Here is a 26,898-nt window from a genome sequence, read left to right as displayed (position 1 = left end):
AGAAGTGGCCCACAAAGGTGCATTCTGGGAAGCATTTTTTTTTTTTTAATAAAAATAACCTCCAGGCTTCTCAGCACAAAGACTTCTTTATTTTTGATTTCTTCCATCCCACCCTCATGTAGAATTCATGTTTTCCAATTTGCTTCTTAATCCAGTTGCATTTATTAAGCAACAAGTAATGAGCTTCCCCTCTTTTATTAATAAAAGAGGGTCTGGGAGCCCAGGGTGTCTCAGATGGCACAGTTATAGTCGAGTGACCTCAGGTACATTACACAACCTCCCAATGCCTCAGTGTCCTCGTCTGTAAAGTGGGGATGCTAACAGGACTTGACACTTAGAACTGCTGTGAGGATTAAAAGAGTTAGTTCTTGCAAGCAATCACCTGGTTTCTGGGATAAGTCAAGGGTCTCTTGAAGTGGCAGCGGTTGGTCTTGTTGCTGATCAGTTTCTGACCAGTGTGAATCTGTTCTTACTGAAAGCCGCAAATCAGCCCCATTCAGCCTAGAGCACAGACACTGGCATTTTTCCATTCAATCACCATCAGTTCCTTTTTGTGTGAATGTGACTTTCTGGTTAGCCTGTGTAGCCCCATGCTTAGAAAAACACCAAAATAGCTTGCAGACGCCCAGCGGTTGTCTAATGCAAACCAGTCCCTGCCTGGGGCTCAGCAGACTGGCTCTAGAACTTGGTGGGCTGAGCCAGCGGCCCCCAAGCTGTATTTTATTTGGTGACGACAAGGCCCAGTGGGGTCCCTGAGTGCAGCTGAATACAAGCCGCCCCTATGCACCCTGGCTCCACTCTCAGGTTCCACTCTGAAGAGCAGCCTTGCAGAGGGATCCTGGGGTGCTTTGAAAAGAGAAGGGCTGGCTCCTCCCTGCCCCTCCCTTCCCCTTCACACCTTTGCTGATCATGTCAGCACCCCCATGACCTCAGCTGCGGCCTCTTTGACCTCTCTCCCTCCCAGCGCTGCAGGTGTTTCTGCACTTCCACAGCGCGGCTATCTTGGGAAGGTTACCTCACCCTCAACTTCACCCGAAAGGGCTTCCAGGGATGTAGAGACTTGCAGCTGAGAGACTTTTTTTTTTTACTAAAAAGGAGACAGGAACCAGGAGAATGTTGGGAAGGGTGGGGTGGGGGGAGGTTGAAAAAATAAACCAAGGAACAAAAATAGACTTTGTTCTGAAATCCCCTGGCCGCTGCTGAAATCTATCTTGCCAGCACATCTCTCCAGTGACCAGCACATACAGAGTTCCACAAACAGCGCTGATCATCCTGGACTGCTCACACTGTGGACGATTTTCCAGTTCTTCAAACACGATCAGTTGAGCTTCAGGTTCTTTACCTGGGCAATAATGTCAACCGGCTGGAGCAGCAGTAAGTAAGGATAACCGAAATAATGTGTGCAGTGAGCACGGTTCCAGGTGTGCATACTGTGTGAAGTCGGACTGTTCAGGAACGCCATGACACAACCTTTACAAGTACTTTAATACAAGCTCCTCAATTTTTCTTTCAAATGGCAACAAAAATATCAGTGGACACTGGGAGTTTCTGGGGAGCTGAACACATTCTGTGTTGCTGCTGGGTGCTACTTATGCACATCTATTCAGTTTGTGAAGATTCACTGCATCCTGAGGATGACAGCGTTTTTCTCTGTGTGTCATACTTAATTGTTAAAAAGTCTCTGACACAGCTGGGCTATGGAACCCAATCTTTTCTGGTTCTGGTTCTTTTATCTGTGGTAGAGTTTGGAATGACCATAGAGCAACAGGATTTGCTTTCCTGATTCAAAGGGCCTTGGATTGACTCCAGGTGCCAGACCATGGCTGTTTTGCCAAAGTCACCTTTCTCTCAGCCATATGGGCAGCTGATCCCCAGTTCTGTGCCCTATGCCAGCAGGTGAGGCCACTGACACCCCAGAGACAAGGAATCAGGCACTTGTCACTTTTAACTGGTTCTTTAGCTGTATGTCATCACATATATGACATGTGGGAAATTTTCATACCTAATCATTGCCTTAGGCAAAACGATGGGCACAATGCCTATGAAAAAAAACCATTCTACCTCCTATTCACATGATCAGTATATTGCAAGCCTCAAAACACAGTGTGAAACAAGACAGTAAGTAGAAATGTCTTCAAGATCCACAAGGATTAGGAAAAGCATTAGCAATTTAACACTCCTATTGCAAATCCACGGAGCACACCCCAACTCGCATTATCTTAAAGAGATGAGCAGTCAGAAGTAAGCATCTCCTTTGCATTCCTTTCTACTTTATTTTCACAGGTCCTTGAGCTCTGGTCAGGTAGAAGTGGCCTTTGAAGGAAATGTTCTGCTAGTGCTCTAGTGTGTTCACAGATTTCTCACTACCTTTCAGGGATGTGTATGTGGCTTGGAAAGCAAGCCAACAGATACATAACCCACCTGCAAAATGAGTGATAGGGCTAGGACTGTAATAATCAGTCTTGCAGGAGATGCTGATAAAAAAGAGAGCCCCTACGGCTACGGCTTCCTTTTCTCCCTTTAACTCCACCCCCTGTAACTTACCTCTTCTGGTCTGCTCAGCACATGGCCTTCTGGGCCAGTTATTCCCATTTCCAACATCCTGTTTTGCTCCTAGAATGAGAAAAAAAAAAAAAAACAACAACAACAAAAAAAACAATAAATTCTTAGGTGTGCTCAACCAAACTTGGAAAACCTACAGATATGGTACATTATGATCTAAACATGCACTTAAAAGGTAAAAAGAATAAAATATGTACATGCAACCAACATTAATTCTATATTTGGAGCTGCAATATAAGTGTGACTCTCTTTTAGCAAAGGTAAGACAGTTTGTCTGTGGGAACACCTGTTTTTTTGCCTGCGTTACCATCAGAAGTCCTGCTGGGTCGCTCGCTCTCCACCTCTCTCAGACCCTGCTGCCTGTGAAAGCACACTTGCTTAACCTGTTGGTTTGTTCATTTCTGCACTTTAAACCCATTTATTCAACGAACTGTACCGAGTAGCTGCTTCACACTAGGCCTTGTGATAAGAACTTGAATTACAGCGATGTGGCCTATGACCTGTGACCTCAGGGATTTACAGCTTAGCGCAGCATTCCCCAAAGTGTGGTCCAGCCACCACCCACACCACAGTCACCTGAGCTGCTCTTAAAGCGGTGCAGCTTTCTGGTCCTGTCCTCACCTAGCAAATTGGAAGATCTAAGGGTAAAATCTAGTAATCTACATTTCAATTAATCCCTCCGGGTTTTTATGCTGGAAACCTATGGCTTAAATGAATGAATGTGAAGTTTAACCAGATGAAATTATGCCTCACACAGCACTGAGTCAGTGTTTTGGTCAAATTCTCTTTAGCTGAACAGTGGACACTGTAGCTGACCTGCCTGACCCTGGTGGCTGAGCACTGAGTTCCTCAGACTTCTGGCTAGCGTTTCTGAAGAAGCAGGTGGCTGGACACCGAACACGCATGGGGCTAAGTGCCACTGGCAGGAATCCGAAAGCACCACACCTGCAGTTCTGCTGGCATTCTCCCTGAAATTCCTAAAGCTACGTCCAGCAAGCCAGCCCAATGACCTGGGGGTACCCTTGCCTGTGGGAAAGCGGGGAGTGGAGCGAGCTTTGTTTCACTTTACAGCTCTGCGACCTTTAGAAAAATTACCACTTGGAAAAGAAGAGCTTTTGGATGTTGTGTTGTTCACTCCTCAAAATTTCTAAAAGGGAAGTAAAAAGGACAGCATACGTAGGACATGGAAAGTTCCACAGCTTTCTCCAGCAAACTGCCCCTACTTGTCATTCTCACTGTTCTCATTTACTTGGACGTCAATGGAATAAAATTTTTTCCAAACTTCAGTGAGTGTCCACTCTGAAGCACCTTCAGTCATGCAAAGTTTAAGGTTGGTGATAGTAATTTTTTTGTCTTGTATAACACTCACTTCTCTCTTACTCATATATGTACCAGAGAAAAGCTAGCACAAGCAATGAGTAGCACACTTACTAGGGATACATTTTCTTTTTTTTTTTTTTAATGGTGTTAGAGAGGCTGAGAAGATTGAACCCAGGGCCTCTGTACTGAGCTCCTCTCCTCTTACTATTTTTCACTTTGAGACAGTGTCTCCTTAAGTTGCTAAGTTGCCTAAAGTAGAGATCTTAAACTTGAGATCCTCCTGTCTCAGCTTCCTAGAATACTAAGATTACAAGTGTGTGCCACTATACCTGCTGGGATACATCTTAAAAATATACTTTACTGAACTCAGCTACTGAACTACTGAATCAGAATATGTGGAATCAGGAAAATCCAGTGCTTCTAATACACTGCTCTTGGGAAGTTTTATTCTAAAATCCATGGTTTGCTTACAGCTAGAAGATTAAAACTGGCACGTTGCTCATGCATATGTAGATGTGTTATGTACATGTACTGATGACCGATGAACATATCATGTATCCCAAAGATGTACTAATAATTTTTTTTTAATTTGTTAAATGAGTGACTAGAGATGCTGTACCTCACACTTTTTTGTTGACTTGGAAGGCCTGAAAACTGCCCTTGTTTGTATCCAAAGGAAGAGATTTCCTTTTGGCTCTTCAGTCACTTGTGCAGAAATGTAGCAAAAAACTCTAAGTACAGCAGCTGCCTTCATTCAGACAATGTGATAAAATCTTTCTGCTCAAGCTGAATTTAATAAACAGACACAAGAAACCCATCCAAATGGAAAAACGCCCTTATTCTTTTCCTGACAGACAGCAGATCTTCTCGGGCAGGGGACAGCCGGGAGGGAGGGGAACTGAAGAACCCTTCAGAGGGAAGGGGCTCTTCGTTGGAGTCCCCTGGCCTTCAGCATGGAGGCGCAGAGAGCCGGGCTGCGAGGGCAGCTGAAGGGAGGCTGGGACCTCTGGCTGCTGAGCGGAACCCTTGGAGAAGGGGGAAGAGTCACAGCTCTGACACCAGTGGGCGTCTCTCCTGGGAATAGGGCCCTCGGGCCCTCTGTGGAAAGTGATTTCATTATGCCTGGGTGTGTGGGAGATGGGAGAGAAAGCACCATCTGGGGCCTGACTAATTAGACTCCTGGGTCATAAGTAAAAGTGCTCACTTAGTTGACCCCTCTGCATTCAGAGTCTGAGATCACAGTGGCAGGAGGCCTGCACTGCTGGGCACTGTGTCCCCAGCTGCCTGCAGCTGGGCTTCAGGAGGAAGGGACCCCACAAACTCCATATATAAGTCACGGGGCCCACTGAAGCACAAGCCCTTAGAAGCTAAGATCTGGTCTTCCCAGGCATTTGCTGTGATTTTGGGGTGAGAGACATAACCCCTGGGAGCCTTGATGCTCGAATCTATAAAGCAGGGAGGATGATGACATCTTTAAGGGGTGGAAGAAGACTGAATGAGAATATTCCAGAGCACTCGCCAGTGCCTGGCATGCAGTGACAAGTGCTTAACTAATGGTATTTGCCATTAGGAAGCTAATGGGTCTGAGATGAGGGTCAGCCTGTGCATCGCTCCCACACCCCTGCTGACCACTACGTCCTGGGCAGTTTCTGCCATGCAGGCACAGCCCGAGCACTGTGAGCTGTGGGATGCATCTGTTCCTGCTCTCCCCAGAGCCTTGAGCCTGGCAGAAGGTGCTCAGAGTATGTGCAGAGAGAATGAATGCTGGTTCTGCTAGTTCTGCTAGTTCTGCTATCAAATGGACTCAAGACAGCTCCCTCTGCTTTCCTGGCCATCTCCTTCCAGCAGAGGTCAGCGCTGAATGATTGTGAGATAAACAACCCTGCCTAAGACACATCTGTGTGTACATCTCTTCCATTAGGCAACCCAGGAGATGGAGAGGGAACTGCTTTCTGCTGCCTTGCAAATGATCACTTTGGGCCTTGGGGCCCTTGCTTTCATCACTCTGTCCTCATGTTTCTCAATATGATTTCTAGGAAGCCGGTCTGATCCCCACAAGACCTAAGTTCTTTATCATCTGAGGCTGTGACTTCTGCAGATGTGGATCAGATTTCTGACTTCTGAGAAACACTGCCTTAGGGTTTTTCTCCAGGACAGAGCATATCACGTAGCTTTGACTCATTTTCAGAGAGGGTGAGCCCTGCTGTCCCACTAACGGGCCCAGTGTGGAAGCTTCCTCCTCCAGCACACCGCTTCTGGTCTCCGGGACGGCCAGACCTCTTCCTGTGAACAGCACCTTATAGCTTCTCCTTGCTCATCTCCACTTCCTCTTCTTTTTTCCCTCTATGTAGACTGAGGGGTTCTTTAGGGCCAGTTCTGATTTAACAAAGCACCTTGAGGGACTCTTGCACACGCCGAGAGCTCAAGCAGCCATGAAGAAATGAGAACACCAATGGGTTGCAGACCCACGCACCCATAGAAAGCACATGCAGGGGGCTAGCTGGTGTTACCTGGGCAATGATGTCCCCATTCTCAGCATGAACTTGAGCAATGGCCCCTAGTTCTCCTAGGCAGGTGAAGATCTCATAGAGCTGAAATAGAAAGGAATTTGTGTCACCTTCTCAGCCACTTTTAGCCACTTCACTTGAAGGCCAATTACTAAAGCTAGAGCTAAAACAAATGGAATGAACAGGGAGAAATCTGTGACGAGAGCAGAAATATAGACTAAAATATCCATAACGTAAGAGGAGTGTAGCCCAAAGGAACTCTGGGTGATTTGTCCACTTGGAGATCCTGGCATAACTCCCAGACAAAAAGGACCAGAATCTAATGAAGTGCTGGTGAGCGCCTCCTCTGGGTCATGAACATATTCTTAATGAATCATTTCCCACTGAGCTTAGACACAGCTTCAGAATCATTTGGAACAAGTGTTCCGGAAAGCCAGTACAGACGATCAAAACTAACACAAAGGCTAAAACCCTATGTTTGAATCAACCTTCATCTCCTAAGCATGAGACAGAAGAATTAATTTCTTGTATTTCCTCTGCTAATTTGAGGTTTGTCTAAAAGAGACACATGCCATGACTTTCTAGGGAGAGTCACGGGCAAGCAGGAACAATTATTCCAAGAAGCAGCAGGTCCTCCCAATTCGATAAAGCAGAGAATCCTGCACTTTCTCCCAGATGAAGATTTCGGCTTGCCCTTCGTTTTATCCTTTGAGAAAGCTGCTACTAGTGGAGATTCTAGCTCCCTGTCTGCCTGGCCCTTGGCACCCTGCCCGTTGCCTTACTTATAAAACCACGTGGACGGCAAAGGCTTCAAGAAGTGCTCTGACCCAGTGGTCTCCCACACTGACAAACGACTCATGTTGCAAGGGCAAAGATGTTCAGCAATGAGGAAACCCATCAGAGACCCAAAACCTTGTGGCATAGGGGCTGTTACCTCTGTGTTGGACACTTGGTACAAATCCTTGTAGGCCATGTAAACCATGAAGGAGTTAACCCCTGCAAGACAGAGAAGAGAAGAAAAACAGGAGAAAGACAACATTATCGTGACCACCTTCTCTTCCTAGCTCCACTCTTACTACCCATGGGGCCTGAGCGCATTACTCAGTGCCTATCCGGTGTAAAGCACAGCCTTCAAATTCTCCAAGAACATTTTACCATGTGGATCCCTACCCCAGAAAATCAATCATTCCTAAGTGATGTCACTGCAGAGGGTCCCTTATTCTGTACTTATTTCTCACTTCCCCTATTGTGGTTTATATCCAGATGTCCCCCTAATGCCTCATGCACTCAAAGGCAGGGCTTTGAAAGAGTGACTGAAAACTGGGGTCACTACCGCTAAATTCGAGGTTAGGAACAGGGTCTGCTCAGAAGAGGTTGGCCCCTGGGGGCTTGAGCTGGTAGGACGAGTCTCTCTGCCAGGTTCTTCCCTTTATACTCTGCCTTCTGGCTGCCACCACGCCATGACCAGCTTTCCTCCACCACACTTCTGAGCATGCAGAGGACTGCAACTTGGAAAGTGATGTGAGATAAACCTCTCCTCAAGTTACAGGTATGAGGCACGAGGTCTCCGATGGGAGACAGTGACTTAGATGCTCTCTCCAGCTTTCCAGCCCAGAAGCTCGCTACATCTGGATACTGCTGGAGGCAGCAGCCAGCATCGAGAACCACTCTGGCCCTAGCTGTGTTCACACTCTGGGGCTGCACGATCGTAGTCCTGCATGTAGCGAGTGAGCTTGGAATAGGTATCTCCCTGGGTCTTGTTTTCCTCACCTGTAGAACAGAAAAATAACGCCCTCCATCACAAGGTGGTGTGGAGGCAGTAACACACTCAAGGACAGCTCGCAGGACCCAGCACGGCAGTTACGCTGTTTCCATTAAAGGATTCGTGGGATGAAGCTGTGTTACTGTGTGCTGAAAGCCTGCTCTATACTAGGACGGAACAGGGGGTGAAAAACATAAAACTAAGCTCTCCAAAAGCTGCTCCGAAATTCTGGCAGGTACTGACGTGCTTTCTCTCACTGAATTTGTACTTCTGAGTGCATGTTATTTTCTGTAAATAAACTAAATGTCCCTCCATTCTCTGCATTTTGTTTAAAGACTAAAGTCCAATCTGATTTGTTAACCTAGAAATATTCCTTGTGATTTGCATAAGAAAAGGGTTTTGTCTCTAAATGCAATCTTAAGAATGGTTCTTCAATTTAAATAAATTCATGTGAATTTCAAGTATTTTTTAAAAAAATGTGGCCCTTGACCTTGGAGAACTAACAGAGCTAATGTGGGCAGAGAGTAAGTTCTGCCTCTGCTCAAAGACCTCAGTTGCTGGGATTATAAGGAAAATTAGATTTTCACCCAAAATAAATAGGTGCGTCTGGGGACCAAGGAATCATTTTGAGGAAAGAAAGACCATTTTGATCTCCTACCATTAGGCCATCTCAACCCACAGTGTTCCTAGCCAAAAGCAGATTATAGCTTGAGATTGGCTCTACCCAGAATGGGTTGGCTCAGGGCAGCTCTGCCCAGGTCACTCTTCCCAAAAGCTTTCCTGTTATGCGTGGAATGACTCAGCCCTCTGTAGTTGTTAAGCCATTCAATTTTCTACTTCAGTTGAGAAGCTCAGTGTAAAAGAAGGTACAGCAAGAAAAGAGGGAGCTAATCTTATATTTTGTGTCACCAAGAATTGGATAGGACTTGTGGGGAGATAAAATTTACCCTCTGATGATTCATCCTTTCCCTCCATCCCAGGGGGAAGTTCTTCTGCAGAACTCCTAGCATGGGAGTCTGGACTCCTAATATGATGACAGTTCTTGCGTTTCGTGGCATTTATTCTATTGTTCTTCATGGAACTGGATGCCCAGCGGAGATCACGAATTAACCATGTTCCATGATGCTGTGTGTGTGTGTGTTAAATGTCTACTGATCAAAACACAGAAAGAAGTAGAGAACAGGATAATCTAAGAAAAAAATAGGCTTAAAACATGTACTCTTGACAGGAAATTCCCTTACCCCCTTAAGCCTGGGTAGACACAGGAAGAGGAATGTACTTGCATGCCCTAAGCTTCTAGTCTGAGTAGCAACACATCTTTGCTCCTGGAAATGTGTTAGATTTTTCTGAGGATGTCAGTGCTACATAAGAGCAATGGTCTGCTCTTTGTGGTAAAAATGATAGAACTTTGAAATTCCTAATCTCATATTTGCTGTCCAGGTGACCTTGTACAGGATACATCAGCCTCTCCTAACCTCAGTGTCTTCCTCTACAAAATGGGCCAGACCGGATAGAAGCAAGGAAGATCCCCTTTGGGTAGGTCCACTCCTTACTAATTCTGCCATCTTGGGCAGTCAGTCTGACCCTCAGCTTCACCAGCTGCAAAGTGCGAGTAGCAATCTTTAGCTCAAAAGGATCCTGGAAGAGGTAAGTAACACTCCATCAAGTGCCTGGTACAAAGTGGAACACCTGCATCGAGCTCTCAAGCTTAATGCTGTAGACTCCAAGTAAGACTGGAATGAACTGACAGTGTAAGAAGAACAGGCAAGGAGATGCAAAGGAAGAGGGAGGAGGGTGTGCATGCTCAGGTCACCTTTGTCCTTGATGAGGCTCTGCACTTCCTGCTTGACGCTGTCGTTCCAGTGGGTGATGTCCACGTGCAAGGCATAGTCACAGCAGCTCTTCCCATCGGCCCACTCACGCCACTTCTCATAGGCCTCGGTCAGGCTGGACTCAGGCTCAGGCACCACATGATCAACTGAGTGACAGAAGCCCTGATGGGTGACTCAGACATGGTTTTTCTCCCCCTTCCCAGGCCAGCTCCTGCAAGCTTAGCTATAACAGCACAAGCCCTACTTCCTAAGCTTGAAATGAAGCTAGAAAATGTTCCCTAGTAGCTATGAGGATGCTGATGATTTAAATGATTTTTTGTGATGAGATCTGGGAAAAATAACTAGCTTCTCTAAACTTCAGTTTTTTTCTCCTTAAAACAGGTGCCATGTAGGGTGGACAACTGTAATGGTGTTTTCCTTAGAGTATGTTATACAGTTTAATAAGAGAATCCATGTAAAGTGCTCCACATTATGGCTGGCATATAGTATGTACTCAATAAATGCTGACCATTAATAACTGCTTGCTTATCACACATTGTCATTACCAGGGCTGTGTCACTGCCAGTGGTAAAAGCTGGACCTTCTTCCCAGGCAGAAGGGTGGGTTTTAAAGTTATGCCAAGCACAAGAAATGGGAGGCCTTCCTGCTCATTGATGAACAAAGAACTCTCATCCGTTATGTAAATCCAGCAGTATGGCCACAGGTCTCATTTCCCTGTGACATTTCTGGCAAGCATCCAGTCAGTGTCTTTGAGCTCAGAACTACTCTTTCTCCTGCATGTGTGGATAATTTTGTTTTTAAAATAATCACCTCTACAGCTGTGAGGATAACACAAAAGCTACCCTCTCATAGTTTCCCCCGAGCCTGCTAAGACAAAGTGTGAAATGGTACAACTTTCCTGAGAATAACTTTGAAATGTACATAAGAACTCTGAGTATTTTTCATACCTTAATAGTCACTTCCATGCCTAAGAATTATGCCCAGGAAAAGAGATGTGGACAGATGCAAAATCTTGATTTTAAGGATATATGCTACCATATTTATGTAAGTGAAAAATCAGAAAGAACTGGAATCTTTACACTAGGGAAGTCTGGTTAACTACGTAAATCATGATGCCTTCATAAAGTGATGACCCATCTGAAATGTGGTGATAGAGTAAACATAAATGAGTGGAAAGATATTTGTGACATGTAATTGAGTGAAAATGACAGGATATTACAGTACTGTACAAATACTGGGGTCCTATTTTTGTTAAATGGGAAAAATATGTGCAAAGTATACAGCCAACCCTAACAGTGACGTGGGCTTACAAGGTTTCTTTTCTTTTTGCACATCTGGGATTTCTAAGTTAACTGTGAAAAACATGAATGCTCTGTGGGTCCTGGTATGCTTTCCCCTTATCACCTGGCTGTCCGGCTTTCCTCCTGCTCCTTCCCTAATGCAGAAGACCAAGCATAACATGCATCCCAAGGATGCTGCTCGGGCCCAATTTCTTGCTCTGGCTGCAGACACCTGGCCAAGATCACATGTTTCCTCAACCTTCTATCAAAGGCAGCCCCAGTGCACTCATCAGACAGCAAATGATTGTAGCTACGTTATTAATGTCTGGAGCAACACTAGGGCTTTCCTGGGCAGGCAGTTGCTGAGAAGTCAGCTGGCTTCCTTCCTTCAGCTGGGGAAAAGCTTTGGTCTCCCTGGATTGCACCTTTTATGGCCCTGATGCAATTTTTCTCAGCTTCCACACCCCACTAGCTAAGCTGAACCCTTCCAGGGCCCCTGCTGAAAGGCATTCAAGACAGTGGGTTATTCTACAGCTCAGGCTGTCCCGTGCTCGTGGGTGGATGTGTATGATGTTAAAATAAACAGTACTCCGGCTGACCACATTTGGGCTCAGCACTGAGACGGGACCCAATTCACTGAGATTCCTTTGGGACAGGAAGGACCACCCTGGCACGCCATCAGTTCAGGAATCCAGTGGCATACAACTCCCTAGATTTCTCTGGAATTCCAACTTACCAGAAATGAAACTGAAGAAAATCAGAACAATAAAAAAATAAAAAAAGGGAACCACTCTCACGGTTTATCCAATCTCAAAGGTACAAAACTGGTCAAATAGCACTAAATTCAGTGAAGCCCACTAATTTCCCAAGAACTGTAAGTCCCTGTCATCATTTCTGCAACTTTTCATTCCCCTGGCTGTTTTCACACTTGCTCACTTCAGGAATCTCCTCTGGGCAGTTATAGCGAGCTGCCCATTCCCCCAGAGCAGCCTGCTTTTCTCAGGTCCCGTCAGCTAGAGAATCCACAAAGCGATTTTAGAGGAGTGTACAAGATATCAACGGAGGGCACTGTGTTTAGCTGGTTTGCTGATGACATGCCTCTGGGCATCAAGAATGTAAAATCTGAGGTCTTACTGATCATAGTGGTGCCACCTGCTAAGGCAGCCTTTGTCCCTTGAAAGAAGTCATCCACTGTGGTCATCCCCTTGTAGGGCATCTGAAAGTGAGTATGGACATCGATGCCTCCAGGGATCACCATCTTCCCATTGGCTTCGATGGTCTTCACTCCTCCGGGGACAATCAGATTGTCTCCAATTTGCCTGGAAAGACAACGAGACAACTGGCAACTTTAAAAAGCCATTCTCAAGACAAGGATAGTATCATAAGGACTTGAGACATCTTAATACACCTGTTAAAGTAGTCTGAAGTGACTCACAAGTCTAGGAATTTTAAAACAAAGATAGATATATGTGTTTTTGTTGATACAAAATGATTTGATAGGGCATTATGAAGACACGTGTTTGTTTTGACACAACAATAACTTGTATGGGACTATGTGTCCTAGTTTTATACCGTAACCCCAGAGGTTTGATAGTATCAGGAATATAGTGTATGTGGGTATTTTTTTTAAAAAAAGTGTTTTAATTATTCCCTTCATTTTGTTCAACACTTATGTTGAAGGTGAGGAGTAACATTGGGAAAGGCACTAAAGAGTATAAAATAATGGATTGTTCAGAGAGAGAAGAAAATATGGAGTCACTGCAAGAACAGATGTGGGAATTTAGTAGTTATCCAGTAAGCAGGCCCAATGTGCTTCTAAGAAAAGACTCTGCCTGATCTCTTTCTACCCTAGTCTTCACACCTAACTCTGTCTTTCTTAATGATTTATCATCAACCACAGCTCACAGCAGATTCATAAGGGGTAAAGTCAAAGATGTAGATGCCCCTGGCACCATCTGAGTCAGGGACTCAGGAGAAACTTCAAGCTAAGGAAGGAGACTGTGACAACACCGCTGAGACACAGCATGGCCCAGGAAGCCCCAGAGCATCCCAGGGAGAAGTGGGGCAGACTCAGGAGGAAGCAAGCCAATAGGTACACGTCACAAGGAATGTGAAAAGTGCTGCTACTTCCTACACAATGTGATTTATAGATCAGCCAGCATTGCTCAGGTTTTAATGTGATTTTACATCCTTGATTTAAATAGCTGTTTAAACCTGTCCATGTAGATTTCTGATACACGTAGGATCCGCAGCTACCACATTATCCTTTAACATTTCCTATGTTGGTTACACAGGTGCTCTACTGCTAATGGCACGAATATTTCCCCTTCTGTACACAGCCAGCCAGAAAGGTTCTCTCTTGGTGTGATAAGAAGCCTACCATGGGCCTGTCAAACTCTGAGTTCTGCAACTGCAGTATTTCTGACATCTCTGAGAGTTTAACTTCACCACATCACCACGGGGCCATTCCAGGGCCACCATAATTCAAAACACACTGTGGAAAAATGCAGCCTCTGGCCCTAACGCTAGTCCAGACAGGGGCCTATTCTGTTCCCATTTTTCTTCCTTGCTGGTTTTTCCCCTGAGAGAAACTGAGAACCAAGTCCATGAAGAATTGCCTGGTTTTTGTGTTTTCATGTGTGTTTTCACTTGTTTTGACAATTAGCATAACATCAAGTAGGAAACAGAAATGCCTCCCCTTTTTTCAATTACTGAAGGCTCAAATTTCATCTCCTCTCCTTCATCAAGTTCTACTGACATCTGAGTCTAACAAGAATAAGAGGGTGGCTGTGTTGTCAGATCCACAATCTTGGGTCTGCCAGCTACAAGCTGTATGACCATGGTCAAGTTACTGAACCTCACCCTGCCTCAATTCTTGCATCTGTAAAATGCAATAAATGCCACCTCTGTAGAGCTGTATAGATTAAGTTTATTATCTGGTAAGATCAAACAATAGTGTTAGGCATATCAGGGTTCAATAAACATCAGCTGCTCTACTTAAGCATCAGCCCTTTCTGTCCTCTGAATTTCATCTGTTCTACTAATGCTTGCTATTCACTGATAATATTTGATCCTCCACATATATATAGATATCTCTGTTCTCCTAAAAGACTGTAAGGTCCGTGGGAGAAGAAAGCATGTTCATTTGGGGCCAATGATATCTACTGTAGTATGAGACATAGAGGTGTCCAGAGCCTCAGACCAACTGCCTTGCCCATAGAAAGTCCTCCGGGCATGTAGCTATGCAACGACTGAGGAAATTAGTTCTGTGCTTATACCCTGTGAGTTAGGATGTTGTAGGAGATACACGACATTTCTGGATTAGATGAAGCCCAAGTTTATCCAGCCTTTTCTACACTACAAGCACAAACATCTAACAAGCGATGGCTAAATTTCTTCTACACTATCCCTGACAATAGCTTCCCATTCCTTCTAACAAACCTGGCAAAAAGGATTCATCTTATATATTTACCTCTCCTACCAGATGCGTGAAGCACAGCATGAAGACAGACTCTAACCCTGATTTAAGGCTCAATCGCAAAAGAGTTACGTGATCAGTTAGTGATGACTCCCGTGTGATCTGAAATAATGAGGAAGCATCAGGCACCAACTCAGTCCACTTCTGCAAGCCTCTGAGGAAGAAAACTTATACCTCCAACAACACGTAATAATTTCAGTAATAGAAAAATATACAATCAATTGTGGCTTACATATTGAATTCATTATTATACTTTTTGGTTTCCTATTAGTTCTACCTTTCCTGCTTCTAACAGGAAAAGTAATGATATAACTTTGGTGAGCCACTAGGAAGGGATATCTTCACTCTTGCATTTGTGCACTCAACTATTTGTTCAGTTACTCACTTATTCAATGTATTTGACAAATATGCTGATCTTTAACAAGTTATTTACTCTATGTGCCTCCTGCTCATCTGAGAAAAGAAGATAACAATACTTCCTAGAATTGCTGGCAGACTAAAGGAAAGGAGACGTGTAAAACATTTAACACAGTGATTGACCTCTTGCACATGCAATAAAAGGTAGCTGGGTGCTAATAATTACAGGCTAAGTGCTGGGGATATGGCGATGGACTAGATATAACCCTTGATCTCCAGGAAGCCTAGCTATGACCGATGAACGCATAAGATGTTTGAGAACTGCTATGACTGATGAATGCACAAAAGTTTGAGGACACGGAAAGGGAAGTGAGCTTAGACTTGGGACCTGGTAGAAAATTATACCTGAGCCAGATTTTCAAAGGTAATTAAGAGATCTCTTATAACTAGGATCTTAAACTAGCCAATGATGTTGAATAATATAAAAATAGAACTGAGTGTGGTCAGAAGTCGTTAAGAAGATGGGTGGGATACTCTCATCTTATAACATCCTACCATGTAGTGGTATACTTTACTGCATATGATCAAGTTCTATTTTGAAGTTCACTATGTAAGGAACTTACACATAATTAACTGGCCCCACTTCTTTTAGGCATCTAACGGCAAGCCATGTAATAAAAGAAACTACAATATGCGTCCTTCAGGAACCTATTTAAAAATCATGTCTGAAATGCAAGTAGTGCCTGTGCCTGCCCCTTTCAGTTTTACTCTTTTATCCTGGTTCTGTTTAAATAGTCTAGTGACACCAAAACTTTCCCTGCACAGGGTTTCTTTCTGTGTGTTTCCAAATCACGTATTCTGATTTCAACTTCTTTGACACTTCTTACAAAGGCCTTGATGATGGAGACCACCACGAAGCAGCCCTGAGCAGGACTTAAACTAATGAATTGGCTTTTCACGTTTACTTGTGAGTTTGTCCAAGGCCTAGGCTCCTTGTCTGGAGATGGGCAGTGGACTCGTAGTAGGTGAACCTCTGTGAGCCACTAATCCCTACTAAGGCCTGTAGTGGAGGATGAAGCTGGAAAGCCTCAAAGGATAAGACAAGATCAGAGCCAAGGACACCTGGATCCAACTTCAACTAGATAAAGACTGTAGTCTCAGGCATCTCACTCCTCAGTGGATTAGCTTAATACCTTACTTAGAGAAGTCCTTGAGTGGTTCTGTCCTTCTGAAGGACTCCCTTCCCTTCTTCTAATAACTAAAGAAATATAGGCCACCAGGGAAGGTCTTGGTCTTAGCCCTGAGAGAATTTCGAATTCTGTGAGAGGGCTTTGATCCTCCTTGAGCCCTGAAATCATTCCATTTGCCTATTTTTATTTAGCTTTCACTGTACATTCATTTGGGAGATTGGGACCTGATCAGCCCACGGTAACTAAGGGATACTATTAGCCCTATACTTGTTATTTTTAGGATAGTGTAATTTGTGTACATTTCCCAGTATCCATAAGGACAGTGGTCACATCTTCCACCTTTCCATGACCTGCTGAGTGCCTATCAAGACAACTTGCACAAAGAGGCCCTCAGAATTGTTCTGTTCATCAAATTCAGATTTTTCACTTCATACATGCAATCAAAGGTTCTGTCTAGGCCTTCACTGAAAACAACAAGTACAAAAATAAAAAGAAAGGTTCTATATACATACTTTATTAAGCCATCTTCCATGTAAATGTCAGCATAAAAGGACTGATCATCATTGACGATTCTGCCTCCCTTGATAAGGAGACGGTCACTCTAGAAAAGAAGGAAAATATGAGTTATTGTCTGAACCAGGATTCAGAGAAGAGTGGTTTGCTAAGGTTTACTCAATTTACTGCTCTAGTCACAGGCTTTTAAAAACACCTATAATAACATGAAGTCATGCTCACTGCATGTTATATTTAAAACTCAGCATACTTACATATGTGTCCACATACACATACACAACTGTGAGAGTATAAAAAAATCGCTAAGTGGAAAGAAGACGAAATACAGCATTCACCTCAGGGGTGATGAAATTATGCAGCATTTATATTTGCTTTATATACTCAGAATCTCTCACATTTTTAGTGGATTTCTTTATTGCTTTAAACATGAGAGATGCAAAATTTGGATATGTGATTCAACTGGAAACAATGAAAATAACTCTAAGGTTATTATTAGCAAAATAAATACATACTTTCTGTGTAAGTCAGGAGATCACAGATCCCATCAAGTGAACAGAGCCTAGACTGAGGTCTGAGCTTTTGACTGGATGGATACAGACAGCTTTGTTTGACCACAGAGGAGCCTGGCTGAGGGGAACTATGGCATGAATAAAAAACGGTAGGCTGGATTTTGTGAAGAACTCAACTTAGAGACTTCAATGTCATCCATTTGTCGATCTACCCATCCATCCATCCATCCACCTATCCACCCATCCATCATCCATCATCCATCCATCCATCCATCCATCTATCTACCCATCTATCCATCCATCCACCCATCCATCCAACCATCCATCCATCCTTCCTTCCTTCCATCCATCCATCCATCCATCCACCCACCCATCCACCCATCCATCCAACCATCCATTAATCCATTTGTCAATCAACCACACACTGATTAACCAAGCAATTATTTAATTTTTATCATTAGGTAGGAAGAGTATAGTTGTGAACAAGACCTACTAAGTCATGAAACGAGAGTAGTTTAGCATCTACTATAGTAGTTTAGCAATAGATAAAGCCAACAAAACGCAGCAATGTAACATCGCATTAAGTGTCACACAATACAAGAGTAGGGCTTTTGTTTAAATAGAGGCTGTAAAAAGTCTTTCCATGGAGGAACCATTGAGATGAAGGTGGGGATGGGGCACTTCCTTAGGCAGAAGGAATACATGAGTCTGAATGAAAATACAACGAGAGGCAGAATGACAGCATGCTGAGGAGTGAAGACTTGTGTAGAAAAGGCAGCTGTGGGTCGAAGTGCTCAAGGCCAGCACTCACTGTGCTGCTGCTCACTAAGGGTGAGGGATAGAGGAGTCAAGGGCAGGAGGGCTTCCTTCCCTTCCTAACAATCCAGCATCCCCATTCTTTGGACGCTTGCTCCCTGGCTCCTGTGTGAGAATACAGCTTTCAAGGAGGATACAGCTTTAGGGAGGAGGCAGTTCACAGACAGGTAACTTCTGGCTTCAGGTGGAAGTGGGAGCACACAGGCAGAGAATGAGATGTGGAGGCCCCCATCTGAGACAGACAATTATCGGTTAGTTTCTCTTGCTTCCAAGGTGCTGCATGAAAACAGGAAATTTCATCATGTCCTATTGCTGGGGCAGAGGATTTATAAAAGATACAGACCAATGAGGGGTCCAGAAAAACCCTACATAGGTAGCAAGGAAGGTGAGGAAACAAAGTCAAATATAAACTCCCACCACACATGCTTCACAGGCATGTTCATGGGCTATAAGTATTTACTATTATTGCTGTTATTTGTTTTCATTACACAGAGTAAAAACACTAAACCTGAACCCATAACAAAAGCATGCTTCCCCAGGGGGTCCTCAGCCTACTCTCTATCCTTCCATCCTAAAGTTCCACATGATTAATTTCAACCCTTTCCCTGCACGGGAAAATCCACTACAAAGGACAGCCTAGGCAGACCGGCCCTTAGACACAGCAGAGTCTGAACAACAACTCTGGATCTCAGCACTGAGGAATGTGAGGCTTGGGGATGACAGTGCTGCTGACCAGCCCCAGGCAACAGAAAGCCAAACATCACTGGATTCAAAGCATGGTTGTGCATGAACCCATGGACAAAACTCAAAGATGAACACAAGTTAGCATCAACACCAACAAGACGCGTAAACCCAGCACAGTGATACAATGTCACCTTCAATCATTAACATGCCTTCTTAGGGCTCTTTATTTTCTGTTTCTGGCAACTAAGGCTGTCAAGCACCCATAGTCCAGCTCAGAGCTTTCTAGTCGTTCCCACGTAATGCAATACATGAAGAATGATGCTATTTCTAGAGCATGATGGGGTAACCTGTACTTTTGTGTGTGTGTGTGTGTGTGTGTGTGTTATTGTTTTTTTGAGACAGGATCTCACGTAGCTCAGACTAGTCTTGAACTTACTATGTAGTCCAGGGTGGCTTTGAACTCACAGAGATTCTCCTGCTTCAGCCTCCCAAGTGCTGGGATTACAGGCATGCAGTACCAGGCCTGACTAGTGCTTGGTAATCTCGATGGTGTAAGAACCCAAAATGAAGCTATTCACACCCTGCAACAAGCAGGAAGCTCTGCCTTAGACCCTCATAGCTATCAAGGGCTGGGTGCCAAACCCTCATACAGTACAGCAGGATGCCAGCCCAACAGCTGGCAAGCATGGGTCCAGCTGTACCCTACCACTGGGAGAAGAGACAGAACACTTAACTAGACTGCGACCTTCAGTTAGGACTCGACCTCTCAGAGCCTCAGTGTTTTCACTAGCCCAAAGTAGACAATAACATCTAGCTTATCTCTCTCAAGGTGGCTGCAAAGAATGAGGATGTGTGTGTGTGTGTGACAGACAAAGAGAGAGAAACAGAGACAGGGAGAGAGACAGAGAGACAGAGATACCTAGAGAAACACCAAGTATAATAAACCTAATAAATATCTGACATATTTATTTCATTAACATTATTTATAGTATGTTACATTAATTTAAAAGCCTTGAGTATGTTGGAGAAATACTGTTATATCTGTTTTCCAAGTAGGAAGATGTACACATAGAGGTACCTTACTCTAGCTGACAGAGTGAATAAGTCCCACCAAGGAAATCCAGGGCACTGACTTCCTCCAGGCCTCCGCTCCAAGGATAATTACATCTTAGGACACGGGGTCTTTCTGACAGAATTCTCTTTCCTGTTTGATACTGAATCTGACTGTTCTAGTGTTTAAACTGCTGATCAGTTCTCTGCTGCAGATAACTTTAAGATTCCATTAACTTATAGCCACTGCTCATAAAATAAGTGCATTAAGTCTGCCCCTTATGGCCTGAATGTGTTAATGCAATTTATAAAGGGACAATTAGGCAGTACAGGGTAGCAAGGTTCCTTAAAGTGTGAGAAAAAGGTCTGTTTTTTTCCCTTCTAGGGTATAATAATGATTAGGTAAGTTAAAAATTTGAGTTTCTAAGAGAACAGTGGAAGAAAAGGAAGGAAGGAAGGAAGGAAGGAAGGAAGGAAGGAAGGAAGGAAGGAAGGAGGGAGGGAAGGAAGGAAGGAAGGAGGAATGGAGGGAGGAAGGAGGGAGGAATGGAGGGAGGAAGGGAGGGAGGAAGTCATTGATGTGTTACAAATGATTATGAGCGATTCAAACCAGCATAGGGAATGAAAGAGTCTCAAACCAAAGCTATTGTATATATTTCTTTCTCTAAGTCTTCAATGCAAATAATATAAATGAAAGTTTCCCTACACCAAATAGACACCCCACAAACTGTTACTTCTGTAGATCCGAGGTAATGAGACTTTGCCTCTTGGGGAAATCGGAGCCCTTCACAGACCTTTTCCCTCTCAATCAAATCAGCCTGAAGCCTCAATCAAATCAGCGCTTAAGATACACCTGCTCTGTAGTCTGCAGCCATCCTAGCAGTTCATAAAAAGCTACAGTCCTATGAAGAGAAAAAGAGGATATGAAATGGAGAATGGATCTCTAAAAATCAAATATTTTGTTACCTGTATTCAAATCACAAAGCAGAGACTTTTGACTCTCAGTGGGGGTTCAGGATTCTCTTTAAATCCAGATGAGGAGACGAGGACACAGCTGGTTATTTTAAATGAATTCCCATCTGGGCAATTAGATTTGACTTCTTAAAAACACTCTTACTCTTCCTATTTTAACACGGACAGGCTACACTGATGAAATCTTGTTGATTTTCTTCCCCAACCAACATCATTTAAAGAAGAGATAAAAAACCAGTCTTCCTCAGACAGTCCAGTTGACCCAGAGTGGTACTCAGAAAAAGGTATTGACCAAGCTCTTAAAAAACCAGAGTTCTCATCCTGGGTCTACTATTAAATATGCAAGTCTGGGTGAGACACAGACAGGAGTGTCAATTCTAGCTATAACACTTAGTTGGGACAAATAATTTCACCTCTCTGAGCTTCAGTTTCCTCACCCATGAAATGAGGACAATTCTATGTTGCTCTTAGGGTGCTGGCAAGGGTTATGGAGTATATTATATGCCAAGGGTTGAACCCTGGTTGGCACACCGTAAATGCTGTGTGTGTGAGCTGCCGTCATTATGATCATTCCTTACAATCAAAATGCACTACTGTAAAGCTCTTCTCTTACAAATAAAAACTGAACCAGCACTTGTTAATCAAAATAAAACAGATCTTACTATAAAGGAAATTCCAGAGATGGTCCCCAGCCAGGCCTCAGCAACTGTTCTACATGCCTGCCACCTGCAGCCAAGGTCAGCCAAGACTTCTACTTTGAAACACACCTGCACAGTACAAGTTTCCATGGCTCTTCCAGGTCATGCATCTTCTGCAAATAAACCCAGGTAAAAAGATAACTACTACCCTCTTCCAGCAGGAATGGAAAGTGGTCTAGAAAGTAGTCCTATACGCACCCTTTCTACTTAGCAAATGGATCTGTTTCTAGGACCCTCCGTGATAAGGATGTCTTTGAGAGAAAGGTCTGGGAGAAGCCAGATGCTCAGGAGCAGTCCAGCTTTTCAGCTCAGACTCTTTACTTAAACTGAGCAGGACTGGGTCTTCCACAGCTCAGAACTGCTACAGTTGAGAGTCTCAACACACTCTTCCTTTCTCTCATACCCAAACACACTTAAGACCTCCAAAGCATGCTGGATGCAAGTGAACCTGAGGCACTGCCTTCACAACGCAAGCCATGTGCAGAGTACACGGACATGGGAAGCACTGTGTTCTGTTTATTATGTTTGATTTGACCCTGCAGGGGTAGAGAAGGTAAGAAAATCAGGAAGGCAGAGGAAGCAGTAGCCAAGGGAGGCATCAGTCAGGGCGGAGAGGCTGCTAAGCTTTCATCAAAGCCAGCCACATACATTCTTCTCTTCCCAGAATTTCTTGGTTATCATTTAAAGCTGTCATTATCAAAGGGCTTGATAAGTGATGGGGCCTGCCCTGGGTCCAAGTGGATGGGGGAATGCACTGTGGATGGCATCTTAATCCCAGCCCCCTGATAAAGGTCTCTCAGTCTTCACTAGGGTTCCAGACACAAATAAGCTCAAGTGGATGACCAGACCAGGAAAGCGAGGCAGGGTCGGGGTGGAGGGAAAGGTGAACAACAGTGCACCGACGGGCACAGAGTCCTTCTGTTCTTGTAGGGAGCTCAGCAGGGTTTGAAGAGCCCAAGCCTCAGCCACTCAGGCACCTGCTTCATGATACTTGACATACCCTGGTACAGACTGTGCTGCTATTTGCTCAGCATTATCCTTAAATAAATGTACTTTAAAAGTAAATGCTGTCTTACTCCTATAAATTCTAAGCCAATATTATTTGCCAAAAATAGTAAACCTAGGGATAAATATAATGAAAAAATTACTAAATTTTGTCTATATTCTGCTGTCTCCAAGAAGGCTCAGAAAAATGACCTCAGGTCTGCTATTTTGTGGGGAAAAAAAAAAGATTATCAAGTATCAGGCAGGTGTGAATTGGGCACTCAGACTTTTTCTTTGATCTAATTAGAAGATTTCAAACATAATTAGAAGGGGGACAAAGTTTCTCTTTATGTGATTCTACGTTATTTAACACCCTCTTCTTGAATAACATGCAATGATCTGATGTAACAGCAAGAATATAATCCTTGCTGTTAAAGCATGGGCCAGGACAACATGGAATAACATGAGGGAACATGTACCAACACGCGCTGACAACCCACAGGGGCAAACATGGACCTGACAGAAATTAAAGCTGAACCTGAAGTAGCATGGTGGGGACTCCCAGATATATCGGGCAATACTGCCGAAAAAGGAGATGATCTGGGGTCACACTTGGGATAAGAACTTTATGGGAACACAGGAAAGGGGCAAGGTGGTGAATAAGTATGTGCTGTTGGAAAAGAGGATGCTCCAGATCTGGATGAAAACCAGAATTATGGCACATCTTTCATTGGGCTTTTGGGTGAGAACAATGGGAAGGTGGCTGTCTGGGACAGAAATCTCCACTAATAGCAGTTTGCAGCTATTAGTTTGCAGCTTCCCAGAACTAAGGGATTTGAGAATTAAAAGTTACATTAGCATCCCTGCCACTAACTTGCTATGTAACTTTAGACAAGAGATTTGATGTCTCTGGACCTCACTCTTCTTGGCTAGATGAAGGTATAGCATGTCTCTTAGACAGCATATTTATATATCTATAAGTTACAGATAAAAACTCTTACCTCACACAGCTTGTGTTTGAATTAGTGGTATGGGTATGTATGTTCAAAAGGTTCACAAGCAATAAACATCACAAATATTACTGGTAGCATGATACAACTTCCACTTTATGACTCTCATTATACAGATATACAAAGAAAGTCAAACACAAACTGCAGTATAAACATAAAGTAGCTATTATCATGACATATAAATTGCCTAGAGAAACTGTTGTAGTATGGGCTTGCAAGGGAATAGATTTAATATAGGACACATAATATATAGGATTATTTTATAACAGTCACCCAAAAAGTCAAATGCAGAATAACGCAAGAGATCTGACTCACTAGAGACCCAAAGAATACAGCGGAGGGCCTGGATCCCACAGCAATGTCCTACACGAGTCCAGCTGAAGACCTAGAGCCCATGGCAATGACCTCCACAAGTCCAACTGGAGGCCTGGACCACATGACAATGTCTTACGCAAGTCGGCATCAAGGATCTATACTAGGAAAGCCTAAAGGCCAGAGGTGGAAGCTAGAAAGTCTGCACCAGCAGAACGAAGGATCTGTGCCAGCAGGCTGAGGGATCTGAACCAGAGCCAGGGAGCAATGCTCAAGGTAAGGACCAGAGTTACCTGAAAGAGAACCACAGCCATCTTCAGTAACAGCGAGGACCTGAGCTCCTCCGATAATGAGAACAGTTGAGTTCATGTTAGGAAAACCAGGGTGACAGGCTTCTCCAGGAGAATCAACAGCACTCCATCACTCCCTCCAGTTCTCCTTTTAGGCTGCTAGCAGCAGTCCTCAAGCGGGCCTTCCACACCCAGAGCCACACTGACTCAGTTCATCTGGGTGCTATAAGTTGACCATTAGTTAATCCTCACAGATACGGTGCTCAGGACCAGCATATACAATTCAGTATGGAATAAAGAGAAGTCAGCCCTTTAGAGAACCAATTCACACCCATCTTTGGTCTGGATTCATGTGATACTTCTGTATATTATTACTTTTTAAATTTTGAATTGCATTATTTCTTCTTCACCGCAGGCGCATGGGGAAAGCTTTCTGCACATTCTCAGATTGGAGAGGTTGGATCCAGCTTCCACCTAACAGGATTCTGTGTCCTGTTAGCCCATGAGCTTCTGCAAAACCCAAATGCCTATTGCATGAGGATGAAGTGCCTGAAATTTCAACCCAGACCTTGATTCTGAGGATAAACAAGATTAATAATTCATTCCTGAAACATGACAACTAGCCGTGATGTTCTATATTAGGTTTACAGAGAAACAAAGATGAAACAGCAATAAAAGTAAGCCAAAAACAAAAAGCAGATTGAAGTAAAAGACATGATAAAAGTGAAGTAAAAAGACAAATGGCCAAACTATAGGAACAGTGAAATAATTAGTCAATAATTAGGCATGACCAGTGGTGGCAGTTGGGGAGAGAAGTGGGGGTGAATTGGTAATAAATGGAGCAGTGGGAATTTTCAGGGTAGTGAAACTATCCCAGAGGATGCTGTGATGGTGGATTAATGACATCATTCTTTCAGCACCAAAAGTGAATCATGATGAAAGCTATAGACTTTGTCAACTGTGATACCAATACTGTCTCATCAACTCGAACAACTATACTGTACACCACAGCCAGAATTCTTTGCACTTTATGCAAAGTTTTTCTATGAACCTAAACTACTTGTTATGGTTCAAATATGAAATATCCCCTCAAAGACTCACATATGGAAGGCTCGAGCCTCAGTGCAGCAATGTTCAGAGGTGGGACATGAGGAGGAGGCTGAATCCTGAGGGCACCAACCTCATGAATGGGTTAATCTATTGAAGAATTCATAACGGAAGGGGCTCCTAGGAGGTGGGGCCCAGCGGGAGGAAGCAGGTCCCTGGGAAGTGTGCCTTTGAAGGGGGTCTCTTGTCCCAGCCCGTTTCTTTGCCTTTCTGCCTCTTTCTGCCTCTTGGCTGCCAGAAGCTGAGCAGCCTTCCTCTTCTGCCATGACGTTTCACTTCATCCCAAGCCCAAAGTAACAGAACCAGCAGACAATGGCCTGAAACTTCTGAAACTGTGAACTGTGAAAAATATCAATTTTTCTTCCTGAAGGTTAATTTCTTAGGTATTTTTTCATAGTGATAAAAAGCTGACCAAAGCATTACTCTAAAAAACAAAGTCTGTTCATTGAAAAGAGAATCTTGCTGGCCAAAATAACAGCTCAGAGGCCTTTTCTGATCAGGGTCTTGGAGAAAATGGCTGATCTGGACACACAGGAATGGCCAAAGACAGTTCTCGTCAGAGAGGGGAGCAATAATTCAAGCTAGCACTGACTGAAAACTTCTTATGTATCAAAAACTGCTAGAAGCTTTATGTACCTTCTGTTCGATTAATCCTCAATAAAATGCTATGAATTACATGCTGTCATCATCCCCAAGGGATTGAAGAAGAAGCGAAGCCTTATAGAGCTTAACTCATGGTGTAACATCACATAACCAGTCACTGGGAAAGCCGATAGTACTGAGGCAAGGAACACATTTCAGTGAGAAAGTAAGGGTTTGGGAGGGCCCCGAAGCTGACACTACTGAAGGAGACTGCAAGAGGCAGCTGGCTGTGGAGTATGACTTTTATTCTACGTATACTGGAGAGCTCTAGAAGGTTTTAAGAAAATGAATGGAATTCAATATCAGAGTCAATAAATAAGTAATTAAGCTGACAGAATGGCCACTCTAGAGACCAAGGAAAGAATGATCTAGCTAGAAAGTTACAGTAAGTAGCAGGACAAAAAAACAAAAACAAACAAAAAAAAAAAAAAATGAGCAAGAAAGAACCTTTAGCACTCCAGGCAATCAGCAGGAAACAGATGAGATACTCAGTCTGAACTATTGAGAGTTTAACACAGGGATCGTCTGAAAAAGTGTAGGCAGGGTTTAGGAAATGTAATGGATGTGCAGCTCTGGGATGGAGGGAAGGAACTCGGGGAGAGATTACTGGAACTGGAAAAGCCAAGCTATGGGTAAGGGCTGCCCGGCAAAAGCTGGAACCCTTCAGTGGAGGCATGCAGCCAGCCCACAGTGACCCAGCAGGAAGATTCAGGGAAAAACACCCTGACCTCGTTGTTCACCTTCCCTCCAATCTCCCACTGGCACCCAACCTAAATCTGACCAGAAGTCCAAAGGCAAAGAAGCCTAATGCTGCAGACCATACAGGTTAAGGGCGGGGGCAGGATCCACAAAGATGCAAATGCTATTGGAAAAGGGAAAGACAAAACACCCAGTCCAGTTCCCAAATGTCTAACAATGGGATATGATTTAATAAACTATGATATGTCATAGCTATGGATTACTATTTTAAGCTATTTTTAAAGCAGTTAAAAGCTATGTCAAGCTATGGATTACTATTTTAAG

General features: G+C 43.8%; 1 protein-coding gene across 3 annotated transcripts in view; it reads right to left on the bottom strand.

Annotated features, from left to right (window-relative positions):
- Dpysl3 (dihydropyrimidinase-like 3) overlaps nucleotides 1–26,898 on the bottom strand; it is a 110,695-nt gene that overhangs the window by 16,151 nt on the left and 67,646 nt on the right. For all 3 annotated transcript variants that reach the window (XM_005380657.2, XM_005380656.2, XM_005380658.2), the window contains exons 2-7: nucleotides 16,801–16,889; nucleotides 12,398–12,582; nucleotides 9,965–10,129; nucleotides 7,324–7,385; nucleotides 6,393–6,473; nucleotides 2,545–2,613 (exon numbers count right to left, since the gene is read on the bottom strand). In XM_005380657.2, coding sequence (XP_005380714.1) covers nucleotides 2,545–2,613; nucleotides 6,393–6,473; nucleotides 7,324–7,385; nucleotides 9,965–10,129; nucleotides 12,398–12,582; nucleotides 16,801–16,889 — 651 coding nt within the window. The remainder of the gene's footprint in view (nucleotides 1–2,544; nucleotides 2,614–6,392; nucleotides 6,474–7,323; nucleotides 7,386–9,964; nucleotides 10,130–12,397; nucleotides 12,583–16,800; nucleotides 16,890–26,898) is intronic.

Source organism: Chinchilla lanigera, unplaced genomic scaffold (genome assembly GCF_000276665.1).
Source record: "Chinchilla lanigera isolate Chin_1 unplaced genomic scaffold, ChiLan1.0 scaffold00014, whole genome shotgun sequence".
Lineage (NCBI taxonomy): Eukaryota > Metazoa > Chordata > Mammalia > Rodentia > Chinchillidae > Chinchilla > Chinchilla lanigera.
The sequence above is the reverse complement of the archived record's forward strand: the minus strand, read 5'-3'. Positions and strand labels throughout refer to the sequence as shown.